The sequence below is a fragment of the Urtica dioica genome, chromosome 12, assembly GCF_054948205.1.
Source record: "Urtica dioica subsp. dioica isolate 48M chromosome 12, U.dioica_male_clone48M_v1_H2, whole genome shotgun sequence".
NCBI classification, from domain to species: domain Eukaryota; kingdom Viridiplantae; phylum Streptophyta; class Magnoliopsida; order Rosales; family Urticaceae; genus Urtica; species Urtica dioica.
Genome location: NC_142767.1, coordinates 16,353,025 through 16,365,970, shown reverse-complemented (window position 1 = coordinate 16,365,970; position 12,946 = coordinate 16,353,025). Strand labels below are relative to the sequence as shown.

At 34.0% G+C, this 12,946-nt stretch overlaps 2 protein-coding genes and 1 non-coding gene across 6 annotated transcripts; 1 reads left to right on the top strand and 2 right to left on the bottom strand.

The window, feature by feature from the left end:
- The first annotated feature begins 650 nt into the window (after positions 1-650).
- LOC149379609 (plant/protein (DUF2358)) lies at positions 651-1,928 on the top strand. The gene is made up of 2 exons (XM_089602993.1): positions 651-1,112; positions 1,202-1,928. Exons 1-2 carry the CDS (start codon positions 793-795, stop codon positions 1,686-1,688), a joined length of 807 nt encoding a protein of 268 aa, XP_089459119.1. The 5' UTR covers positions 651-792; the 3' UTR covers positions 1,689-1,928.
- Positions 1,929-2,045: 117 nt separating this feature from the next.
- Positions 2,046-8,461, bottom strand: CYCB3;1 (cyclin b3;1). Of its 4 annotated transcripts, none has more exons than XM_089602989.1 (23): positions 8,352-8,461; positions 8,047-8,097; positions 7,890-7,947; positions 7,712-7,775; positions 7,557-7,626; positions 7,434-7,482; positions 7,258-7,354; positions 6,801-6,864; positions 6,334-6,361; positions 6,170-6,263; positions 5,992-6,021; positions 5,842-5,887; positions 5,661-5,697; positions 5,470-5,563; positions 5,001-5,049; positions 4,172-4,447; positions 3,798-3,920; positions 3,605-3,694; positions 3,332-3,493; positions 3,171-3,230; positions 2,862-2,960; positions 2,559-2,737; positions 2,046-2,484 (listed from the first exon to the last, which is right to left on the bottom strand). In XM_089602989.1, the coding sequence occupies exons 1-23, from the start codon at positions 8,364-8,366 to the stop codon at positions 2,349-2,351; spliced, it is 1,971 nt and encodes a 656-aa protein (XP_089459115.1). In that variant the 5' UTR covers positions 8,367-8,461; the 3' UTR covers positions 2,046-2,348. The 4 variants fall into 4 exon arrangements, with proteins under 4 accessions (XP_089459115.1, XP_089459116.1, XP_089459118.1 ...); XM_089602990.1 differs by having other exon boundaries at positions 6,170-6,257; XM_089602992.1 differs by having other exon boundaries at positions 7,572-7,626.
- Positions 8,462-8,590: 129 nt separating this feature from the next.
- TRNAI-AAU (transfer RNA isoleucine (anticodon AAU)) lies at positions 8,591-8,664 on the bottom strand. The gene has a single exon. It is a non-coding gene; the product is annotated as a tRNA-Ile (tRNA).
- Positions 8,665-12,946: the final 4,282 nt, after the last annotated feature.

The window sequence follows — 12,946 nt, the reverse complement described above, 5'->3', positions numbered from 1 at the left end:
TTTTAAACCGGACCGGCGGTTTAAAAATCCCCGGTCCGGTCCGGTTTACGGTTTTTACGGTTTTTTTGCGCCGCCCTACAAAGTATAATTCAAAGTGTGAACAATAAACCAAATTAAAATTCATAGCTACAAAACAAACAATTTAAAATGTTGAAAAAAAAAAATTTTAACGAGTCGGGTAAAAGTTTTTTGTACCTTTACTCGTACCCATTTAAATGTTAATGAGTATTAATCATTAATATGTTTCAAACGGGTATTACTTGACCAGTGGGTATCGAGCGGATAAACGAGTATTGAGTAATAATGCCATTCGAGTTCATACGTTATACCTACAATTAATAAAATGTCTATTCCCTAAGAAAAAAGTTAATAGAATGATTACCTTCCTAATGACGTAATACGTAAAATACCCTTGAATGTAAATACATAAAATTAAATATTGAAATCGGCGAGAGCCACAAAAATGGAGTTTAGGTCCACACTAAAGCACGACGACCAATGAATAAAATCCCAATAATCACAACAATATAAGACTTCCGCATGGCTATGCCCAATACCACTCAATTAATATAATAAATATATTAAAGCCGAAATCAATATGCTTTTTTTTTTCTTGTCTATCGACGTACACACGACACAAGACACAAAAAACACCAAGTAAAACAATTAATGATAAGAAAAAAAATAACACAATCCAAGCCAATCCAAGTTCCTTGTTCGTTCGTCATCACGCTCTCCCCAAAATCTAAAAAGCTTAAAAGAGCTTACACATGAAACGCTGAAACTCAAGAAATGGCTTTTCTTCTACCGAATCTCTCACAATCTCTTCTTCTACAAAACAACAAGAGCAAAGAAAAGCCCATTTTTCACCAAAGCCTCGCTCACTCTTCCAAACCCATCAGCACTTTCACTCTCTCCACCACAACTAGCCTCCTTCAAACCCCTCCCACGGTTGAGAAGAGCAGTGGTGCGCAGGATAACGGTCCAAAAGATGCGCAGGATAAGCAGAAAGAGAAAGATGACTTTTATGTCAATCTTGGATTGGCTGTACGGACCCTCCGTGAAGACATCCCTCAAATCTTCACCAAAGATCTCAATTATGACATTTACAGGTAAAAAAATTGATATAATTCTGCTGATTAATATGAACAATTTTTATTTCTCTTTTATTAATTAGCTCGGTGGTATAAAATATATGCAGAGATGATATAACGTTTTTGGATCCATTGAACACGTTTAGTGGTATTGAGAAGTACAAACTGATCTTCTGGGCACTGAGATTTCATGGCAAGATTTTGTTCCGAGACATATCTTTGGAGGTTTTCCGAATTTGGCAGCCGTCGGAGAATGTCATATTGATCAGATGGAACTTGAAAGGCGTGCCTCGAGTTCCGTGGGAAGCAAAAGGGCAGTTTCAGGGCACGTCGAGATACAAACTGGACAGGCACGGCAAAATCTACGAGCACAAAGTTGACAACTTGGCCTTCAATTTCCCTCAGACCCTGAGGCCTGCCGCGTCGGTTCTGGACCTCGTGACAGCCTGTCCGGCGAGCCCTAACCCGACGTTTTTGTGGGGCCCGCCTAATGTGGAGTCTTGTTCGTGGGTCGAGTTCTATAATGCCGTGAGGAACACTTTGGTCCAAGAAGGTACTTTGCTTGGCCGGGATGGTTTGGTTACTTGTTCATAGTCAGCTAGTTATATATAGCTAATTTATACCTCAAGTGTGTATACAATCAAACATATCTGGTAGATTAGCAAATGCTTTTTTTTTGGTTCTCTTTTCGCCATAGTGGAACAAAGGGCTGTATATAACATATATAGAACACAAAAGGGAAATAGGTTTTGTTTTTGAGCTTTTACAGATCGGAATATGTACCAATCTTATTGCTTGAGGTAAAGCTTATTTTTATCGAATCGGTTCTAAATCCACGGATTGGCTTAAATCTGCCTACTTGATAGTGATGTGATGTTGTTGCTGCAAGTTTCCTCAATTTCTCTAGAATTACTATTTAGAGATGCTTTGCTTCATGAACTGATATTAATATTTCGAAATCAAACTAAGAATTCTAAAGTAAAAAAAGATACATAGATTGTGGTTCGGTTCGGTTTGATAGTTTAAAAAACACAACTACAAACTGAACCACCTTCCATACACATTCATTCTTTGTGCCACTAGTACACACACATAACAATATAAGAAAAGATGGTTTCGCAAGCATCGAACTTCACAAGCCGGGAAAAAAAATCAAACAAATCAAGAGCTTTGACTTTACCTTTTAAAACAAGTTTCCTTTTCAGCGAAAAGTAGAAGGAAAAAAAAGAAGGCTCTTCTGTCTGGATTACTATATCAGAGTGGAAGTGTCTCAAGGGGTTTCATTGCCGCAACACGACTCAAATCAGCGCTCATATACTTCTCGTATGTGACCTTCAACCGACCTTGCCGAGCTGCTTTATGGAACCTTAACACCATCTCCGCACATTCCCTGTAAATCGCGACAAGCAAACGTTCATAACACAATGTAAAACACTATCTGCACGGGGTTGAAAATGGAGTTACCTTAATTGCGGCTCATCATAGCGAGCGTGTCGGTGCAACAGAGGTGTCCATGGTTCAGTCATTTTTAAAGTAGACCGTGCGACATATATTGCTGATGCACACAGCAACGAGGGCTTAAACTTTAAAGCCTCGTATTCGACCAGACACAAGTCAGTGAGGTAAAATGCCAAGTGTTTGAGCTGGTAAAATAACAAGGATAAAAACAAGCCGTTAGCAAATTTATCGTTTCTTGTGATACATTTTCTTTTCCCTGTTGGACATTCGTCAAACAAAAAAGATTTATCACATTTTTGTACTCTATACCTTTGTGTCTGCCTGAGAAGCCTTGAGAAACCTTAGCATGAAGACATATGGAGTAGGCATATTTAACCGAAACTTCAACTTCTTGAGTATAAGCTTTTCCTGGAAGCAGCACCCAAATATGATCAGAAATGGAAAAAAAAGAGGGAACACTGTCAGTTGAGGACGTTATATTTTCTCATCATTCATTTGATATGGTAACTTATGCTAAGAGAAATTTATCAGAAACAACTTTTCTTTTGATATAAGACTCAGAGTTGTCAATCAGAGAGAGAGAGAGAGAGAGAGAGAGAGAGAGAGAGACAGACATACCATATCAAGCATCTGTCCCCTCGTATGTGACTCAGCTGAGAGGGCAATTAACTCTTTAACCTTAATATAGTAAAGGACACGGAAATCAGATAAATGGTAAGTTAAGTGAGGGAAAACATTGTGAGAAAGCCACGCTGATTGAGGATACCAAGTATTAATACCTTAGGATGCCAGTAATCCTCATACTTAGATGCCAGTAGAAGTGCTGTTAGGCCAACCAACTGCACTTCATCCTTCTTGACTACGACTTCCGAGAGATATCGATCCAACAAAGAAATCATGAGATAAAGTGTTTCTTGCATCAGGTCATACTTTAAGTGTACCTGTTATCAGAGACATAGTTTTGCAAACTAAATTAGTGTTGACATTCAAGTTGGGTGAAAAGCCGGTGAAAATAGGAGAATCAAGATATTCCAGAGAGCTAGGATAAGTACTTCAATTAACCAGTCGACCAAAACTGCTCGCATGTGTGGCGTAATGTCTTTCTGGATTGACATGTAGTTTCCCATATTTGGAATCTGTGCCTGCAATTAATAACCATTTCATCAACCAAGAACACATGAATCTGATGTAGTAAAAATACTATACATGCTAAAGGAAAGAGTTAATCATGATAGAAGTAAATACCTCTGTGACCCAATAGTACTGATAAATTTCATCAATATAATCAGCAACCTCAAGCTGGTTTCCTTTATCATCTATACTAGCGACCTTTTCCTGCTCTGAGACATCATGACATTGCTCTAGTAACTGGAGACAGTAGAAACAAAATTAATGTTAATTGGAGATGTATCTATGCCCAAGTTTCAGACCAGGTTTTGAGATTGACTTCTTCAGAATCAGCTATATTAAATTATTGATTGGGAGAAAAGAAAGAAAAATGTCAGTTACTTTGAAAGAAGAAAGAAACGAAAAAGTTTTAACAGATTTCGATCACATGTTACCACGAAAACAGACAGTTTCTCAATTATCCAAGAACATAGAAATACAATTTTCTCGACCTTGTGTCCTTCCATTAAAGAAGACGTGTAGGACTTCCTCCGCCTTGAAACTTTCTTTGTCACCGCCGCAGATGTACTCGGTTTACAGTCACCTTCAGATAAAACTTGCCCTTGAATAGATTCTTCGGCGAGATTTTCACATACAGAAGATTTTGCTGACTGATCATTTTTTGTTGTAGTTGTAGAAACCATAGACAATTTGCTCTGGCGTTTAGTTTCATTGGATTTTTTATTCCTTGTGAAACTAGACACCCTTGCTGCAGTTTTCGCAGGCTGCTGGATCACATATGTAGACAGGCAGTCATTTTCTAAGCACATACCACTAATGTATGAAAAATCATGTTTTGCAATTAAGAGTGAAAAACTAGAGACTATATCTGCTGCAAATAAAGAATTCAGATCCAGGTTGCCATCAGTGTTAGCTTTGGTGCTATTTCACGCCTGAAAACTTTACCAGTTTATCCTCTCTAATATTAGGTGTTATATAAACTACAAGCCTCAAAATTAGCATGAACAAAGAAGTACGTGTAGGTGTAGTTTAATAAAAAGCCATCAGATTTTTTTTTAGGAAAGATAAAGTTTATTTGTCTTAACATGGTAATATTCTTCAAACCAGAGGCTATGTAGGAAACACCTTCATAGAAAAAAAAGGATCAGTTAAGTTGGCTCCTTATTTTCTTCTTTGGCGATTGATCCGATTATTTGGCCAGAAGATATCTACCAACAATTGAGGCTTGAAAGAAATTTGTAGATCACAATAATTGATATTATTATACCACCCCTCAATAAGATTCAAAGTTGTTCCAACAGCTGATATAATTTTACATACCATGATAGATTTTCTTAACACTGTCCGAGAATCCACAGCATTCTGTCCCCTGCAATCCCAGATTACATACAAGCACAACTATTATTACACTGAAATCCCAACTCCGACCAAGTTTTTCAGAAATAGTAAATTCATACAGATGTAAAAAAAAAAACTCTTATTCATTCTATTCCGTTACTGGTTCATTTTTTTTACCCAAGTAGACGGCTTATTTCTTGACCTTTACCACTTTCAAAAATAGCAGATAGGGTATGAACAACCAACAATGACTCTAACTTCTATTATTTATCGCTTTGAACACAAACAAACTTCCCGTAATAGCATAATTGTGCAAGCTAAAATATATTACATGCTATCTTTGTTACATAATTTGCGTCATTGCTCTAGCTGTTTATCATCATCACTCAGAAAAATGTAAGAACCACTAGGAATCCAAAGAATAGCAGATGGATAGATGACTATTACTCACCTTATTAAGAAACCATCACTTACTCGGTTCCTCCAGAGTTGGGTCCTTGAAGTACTTACTCGAGCCACTATTTTCCTACCAGCTGCTACCTTAACTGAAGCAAAGAACAGCATTTAAAAGATCACGAAAATTTTGGCTTTGACACATCAGCAAAATATTGCAAAGTCAATCAAAAGAACCAAGACACCTACTCTCTCCTTTTGTCACTTTAGGACTTCCAGAATTTCCCTACATTCAGAGATAAGATGACATACAACTTCAGGAAAACAAAAGATTAAAACTGGCGGAGAATTCACAATGCTTAACCAATCCACCAATACATTCCATTTAGTTATCAATTAAATTTTAAGAAAATAAAGTGAGGCGAGCAACCTTAGGAATGTCTGCTGTTCCCACTGGCTTTGGTAAAAGTGATTTTCTTCAAGTGATATGCAAAAAAACATACAGCAAACGAAAAACATCAATAACTCGTTCATTTCTTATTCATAGTGTGTCAACAAATAATTTTTGTAGACATCAAACCTTGTTGGTATAAGTGATGTCCTCACTGTCCTGCAACATTCGACATATAATTCAAATTAGGAGCAAAGAAAATCTATCAAATTATGACAAATGAATCAAACTAAGACTGAAACAACAAATTGTAAATAAGTTCTTTTGTTCAATGGAAAGGTACTAATAACAGAGACACAAAACAGACCTGCCATTTGAAGCTGTAAAGTCACGGCTCAGTCTTGTAGCAGTGTTTCTTTGAGAATTTGAAGGGGCTTTCAGATATTTACTCCCAACTACAACTACAAAAAAGGTTAAATCATTATCTTCCTTGAAAAACACCTTTCTTTGCGCATTGCAATTTAGACATACCTTGTTTAAGACCGCCTGGTACGTTTCCCTAGTTCAGAAAAATGGAGGAAAATTTCAGGATACTATCAAGTAGAAAATGAAAAACTTGCTGCTTAAAAAATGCAGGAAGATAATAACCACTGGCAGTATTACGATTCTATCTGCTAGAAACAGTACGTTTTTATATTATGTCAAGACATAGCATACAACAGCTAATTTCTCAAACTGCTTTTTCCAGATTACACCATTTCAGAGAATCAGAGCAAGAACAATAGTTAAGATCACCTCTCTCCTTGTTATTTTCTGTAACTATTTTGCAATGTCAAATGAATTTCGGTGGATAATATTACAAGGATTAGAGCACCACACTGTAGCTCAGGAAAAATTATCGATATATGACTGGTGAAACGAAAGAGATTCATGGCGGATGCACTATTTTATTTGCAGATATCAGAAATTAGACACATGGGTGGTTCGAAGCAAGTTACCTGAATTGATTTCCTTGACATTACATTCTTCGTTCTGGTTCCCAGATCACTCGATACCTTAGAGCTACAAAAAAAGGGGTATAAAACACACATGGAGATGCAACTATTGATATAAACAAATAATAAAAAAAAAAAAAACAAAGACCATGCATGTTGAAATTAAGCCCAATCTGAAACTACTACAATTCTCATTTGGTAGAAATGATGTATATAATGAATAATGTCACATTTGTGCGGTTACAACTACAAGTTACTATGCATTCGTTTTGAGTACCAAAGAATTAGTTGAATGTTGGTCCCCCTTTCGGGTACCTATATGAAGCCTTTCTTCTTGTATAATGCTAATTCTGTGTGCATTTATAGCAGTAATTACATAGCAGAATGTAAACTATCTGTTGGTAAGGGTGGAAAGCAAAAATTCAAAAAACATGCTCATTTGAAAAACAAAGATACTTACGATAGCTTCAAGCTGTTACGTGCTGCATTCTTCGAGACGATGTTGCCTTTGACGTTGCTGACATCAGTCAATGCTCTTCTTCGTAGAATCGGTTTGGCTAGAGAAGGAAATCGAGAAGTCGTAAAACAAGTACAAAAATCTATTGTTTACAACAAAAATATGGTCAAAAACCTTACTTGGGTCTTCATTCATGTTTTTTTCGATCTCTGTACTTTCCGAAACCCCCTTCAAAGTTCGAGAAAAAAAACATCAAAGTTGCAAAAAGAAGAGCATAAGTTCTACAAATTGCAGAATATTACCAACACCATTGGTACCTTCTGAACACTTGGACCAGCCATAGTCGATGCTTTGATAACCGGCATAGATTTCCTTTTGCACAAAATCAAGGAAAAATAATTGAAGATAATAGTAATTAAGTATATGATAACACCATATAGTAATGCTTAGTTTGTACCTGATCCTAGAATTTCCAGTAACAACTGTGCTTTCGGAATAAACCTTAAAACTTCTTGCACCAGCTATTCACATTTGAAACAACAGCCAAAAAAGAAATTTAACAAAGCTGTATGGTAAAATTCTTCAACAGAAAGAAATTCGATAAAAAAATAATAAGAATAATTAAAGTCACTAACATTCACAAAGAATTCGGTTAGCTCCTCCAACTCCACTTTGTCCAGCTCCGACTTTTGGCTATAAATTCACCAAATTATTAAAGAAAAAAAAGTATCAAGAAAAGGTAACAAAATAATAATAAAAAATAAGAAAGACGCTACAATTTTTTTCTCAGACCTTAGAAACCTTAATTTTGCTCGCCAGTTGATTCTGCCCCGCACTCCGTTGCTGATATTAAATTTTACAAAATAAGAACAAGTAGTTTTGTCACATAACACCTATACATATATGACACACTATCGAAGATCAAAGACCGAAACCCTAAAAGTTAGAATTCAAAACAAACTTGATTGCTTGGAAGTTGGAACAATTTCGTGGTTGTAATCAAACCGAACTATACATTATACGAACTAGAATTCAAAATTCCATACCTAAATCGCCGAAATCTATATTGATCTGTACGATAAGATAAGTAGTCATACCTTAATGGACGCCATTTCTTCTTCGTGTTCCCTATGCAGATTATTTGATTCTTCGTGTTCCCAATGCGGATTCTTTGATCGGACGAGAGAGAGAGAGAGTTTCGGTGTGTTTGTCTGTTTTTCTTTCTGAAATGAACTTTTAAATACAGAGCAAGAGAGAGCGCTTTGATTGATTTTGAAAATGAATGTCATTTGACGAAAACACCCCTCGAGAAATGGGAAGGCAAAATAAAAAGATTTGGCCCATGCAGGTCTCGAACCTGCGACCTTCGCGTTATTAGCACGACGCTCTAACCAGCTGAGCTAATAGGCCAATTTGCAATAAGCTAATGTTTATCACATAATATAACATAATACCACTAAGTTAAAAATATAATATTTATAATTAAACCATGAGTTTATATGAGCAAAAAAAATTACAAAATTGTTTAGTTTGTTCTTAATTTGAAATTAATGATGTAATTAGTTCTCTCTTAGGAATAAAAAATACTGCAAACTATTTTTAATAAATTTTTCTTTTGAAAGGACCATTTAATCAATTTGATAACCCATATTTCACTTCTAAAATACCTCAGAGATTATTATTCAACCTAAAAGGTCTTGTAAACTTCTACCAATTCTCTGTAATTTCACATTTGACATATTATTGCCAGAGAACCTATAAAGGTAGTTTGGCGATAAAAATATTGTACTTGAATGATTGTTGTAAAAGTTAAACTGTAGGAGATCTCAAAACACATTAATATATAAAGTATAATAATCAAGCAAGGATACCAGCATGAGAAAACCCATAGCATATATTACTCCATTTAGAGGATTAGTAAAAAAGAGTGATAAAAAGACTAAACAAGAAACAAGAACGGATCAAAGCACATCCTAATAGTTTACGAACCCCCGAATAAGATAGCAATATCATCTCACAAAGAGTAAACTATTATTCAGCCAAATACAACAAGATAGCAGTTAAATTTCATAAGAGCGTGGACATGAAGAACTACTAACAAAATAAGCTCATATCCTCTGATCCGAAACGCTCAGCATTAATTTACCACGCAAATTGATGCTGTACAAAACCATGGGTCAAAATAGAAGCTGCTTTCCCAGACTTTTTAACTCACGTACTCCAAAAGGACCACTTGGATCGTATCTATGTTGCTACTGTGTCAGCTTCATCAATCTATTCCCTGTTGATGAATTCCTAGATATATTCACCGCACAATTTATCAGCAACATGAATTAACAATTTTTTTTTTTTTTTTCACAAGGTGAAGATTACATTTAAAAAGTAAATGAAGTTATATCATAGTTTCCAAGTAGCTTCATTGAAAGAAACTTAACCTAGCTAATCGATTACAAAGCAGTTACATCAGAGAGCTTGATTGTAAGTCTATAATTTTCTTCGAATTCATAATAATGCATACGTATAAACATATGAATTAAAATACATAGATGAATAAAATGAAAAGTTGTTTAAATAAATGAGAAGCTGAAAAAGATCGCTTAGTAAAGGCAAAAGGAAAAACTCACAATTGTTAAATATCTATAAAAAAAATTGCAACCTTAACAAGCTCAGTAAATTGAATAGAAGTATTAGAACCGGACATTAAACAAAATATTAAACGAGGCATTAGTATAAAAATATTTAAATGGATGTTTCAAAGTTTAGGAAGAATGGCTTTTGATAATATTTTCTTTGAAAAAAAATATTCCTTTTTTCACCGGGAATAAAATTTGGTTTTCCTGAAAAAAAAATTGGGTACAGTGGCTATTTAACCATATCAAACATTAGAAATTTTGAAATAACCAATGTTTCGTTAATTTTTTGTAAATAGTCACGTAAATCTAGTTACGCTATAAAAATAACAAAAAATGCAGAGTAAATTTCTAGTAAATATGGTTATTTACGAAATATTTACAACAGTTTTTGGTTATTTTCGAAAAATTTACAAAACGTTGGCTAAAACACAAACGCTTATGTTTATGTGGATTATATCGCTAAATTTTTGAAAAAAATTACTCTTTAATGACTTTTGAAACAAGGGTTTATATCAATAGAAACTAATTAAATTAATTTCAATCAATTTTTTGGATAATATAACTAAACGGAGGAGAATTAATTATGTACCATAACTCTGCTGCCTTAAACCACAACGAGTTGAAAAAGTTGCCAATTTGATATCCAATATTTTTGCACCACGAGGAACACTTTTCAACGGCTTTAAAACACAGATTCTTCATTGCCACATATGCAACGTAAATTTGTTGCTTCATTTTCTTGACCATCTTGGAGTCACTTGATACTTTTCTGGATCCCTATATACCCAAAAAAGAAATAAGAAAATGTTTCACACATCGAAACTATGCGTTAAGTTTTGTTTATTTAAATCTGTATCCTTAATTCAAACGAAACTTACGTCAATTAGCACGTTGAGAGTTTCGTTCGGCCCATTTGTGTGCTTTTGCAGTTTCGCCAAGACGGCTTTAGATTGTTCTAATCTGCCATTAGCGTTCTCATCCACTTCTTCACCACTCAGTACTTTGATCACCTTTTCCTTTTTTTTTTAAATCCACGGAAAAAGTACTTGATTAGCTGACGTAAAGTCGCAAGAAAACTATTCAAAGTCTCATCACTTGAATTTCATATCTATACAGTCTCACCTTTTTTTTCAGTTCAATATCAAAATCCTTGATCCGTTTTTTCAGCTCCTCATTTTCGAGTTCGAGTACTTGAGCCTTCTTCTTTTCTGGTTTATTGAAAACATTTACGAAATATGTCACGAACAGTGCTAATGATTCTATACAAATAATAGCAACATGGATAAAAGCATGACTTTGTTTAATTTGAGTTTTATACGAAGTATAAACGCCAGTAATTAATATATAGTTAGTAAATAATTACCTTCATAATAAGCCTCATAAAGAAGAGAAATTTCTTTGGAAAGATAGCATAATCTTTGAAGCTCGTCAAGGGATTGACTTTCCATATTAAAGTAGAAGCCTGTTATAAGATCAAAGGTCAATACGTACAAAGGCATTATAAATTCTTGTACTCCAAAATGATGAAGAAAAGAACAAATATTTAGCTTAGGGTTTTCAATTCACTCAAAAAGAGAGAAAATAAAAAGAACAATTGTGAAAAAAAGCACGCATTGATAACAAAAACATAGGCGACGAAGTTCATAGTCCAAAATCAAAAGTTAAATATACGCATTATTTAGAACAAACACTGAATGGACTTTATGCCATGAAAACTGTATACTAGTATCATATATTCAAATCAGATTCGAACCGTTCCTCAATAGAAAATGGAAGTGTTTCCTCACTCTAGTCTTGAGTCTTGACTAAATGGGTTACAGAAAGAAATGAGACCGATGAGATCATGAGAATTCGGACACTCAAACGTCTTGTATGTTGTGGGCTCGTGGCTCGAGAGAGAGAGAGAGAGAGAGCCATGAGTCCTTAAATGTTCATCTAATCATATTGTGACACGTGGCTGGTTCGAAACATAATTTTTTATTTTCCTTCTCTATACCAAATTAAAAGCCATTTTAAGTTTTTTATTTTTTTTTATTATTACTAATAATACTAACTAAAACGACCAAAGAACAATTGTCAACTAGTCAGAGTTTGAAGAAGTTGAACAAAAACTAACTAAAAGAAATTAAGATAGCACGTTACCGTGTGTTTGTATTTCGAAATTCAAATCTCCATAATATAGATCATTATTATCTCAAAAACACAAAAATCCAATCGAACCGTTTTTTATTTTATAATTTATAATGGTTTATAAAAATGTACGATTTTTAAAAAATCGGCTATTTTTCTTTGTTTATACTTTTATAGTGATTTATAATGGTCTATAGCAACCATTTGTTTATACGTTATAATAATTAACCTCTCGTTTGGTTTTCATGATTTGTAATTATTTATAAAAGTGTATGCTTTTGAAAAAAATCGCCTATTTTTCTTGGGAAAATATCATGAGTATCCCTCGTGTTTAATCGAAATGCGAGATTTATCCTCTCTATTTTTAGAAATATCGGACATATCTCTTCAGTTTAATATAAATGACATATACATCCCCTAAAAAAATGTTATATTATAAATATCACCCTTTTTCGTTTAATTTTTACCAAAAAAATAATTTGAACTCCCCAAAATACCCTTAATGAAATATTTTTTATTTTCTATTCTATATACAAAAAAAAATTAAATTAAAAAATTTCTTTATAAAAAGTTAAGGATTTTTTTTTATAAAGAGAGATTTTGATTTTTTTTTTAATAAAATAGTAAATAAATATTTATTCTACTAAGGGTATTTTGGGGAGTTTAAATTATTTTTTTGTAAAAAATAAACGAAAAATGGTGATATTTGTAATATGACATTTTTTAGGGGAGGTATATGTCATTTATATTAAACTGAAGGGATATATCCGATATTTCTAGAAATAGAGGGGATAAATCTCGCATTTTGATTAAACACGAGGGATACTCCAGATATTTTCCCATTTTTCTTTGTTTATAATGATTTATAATGGTCTAGCAAGCATTTATTTATACTTGATAGTAATTAAGCTCTCGTTTGTTTATATTGA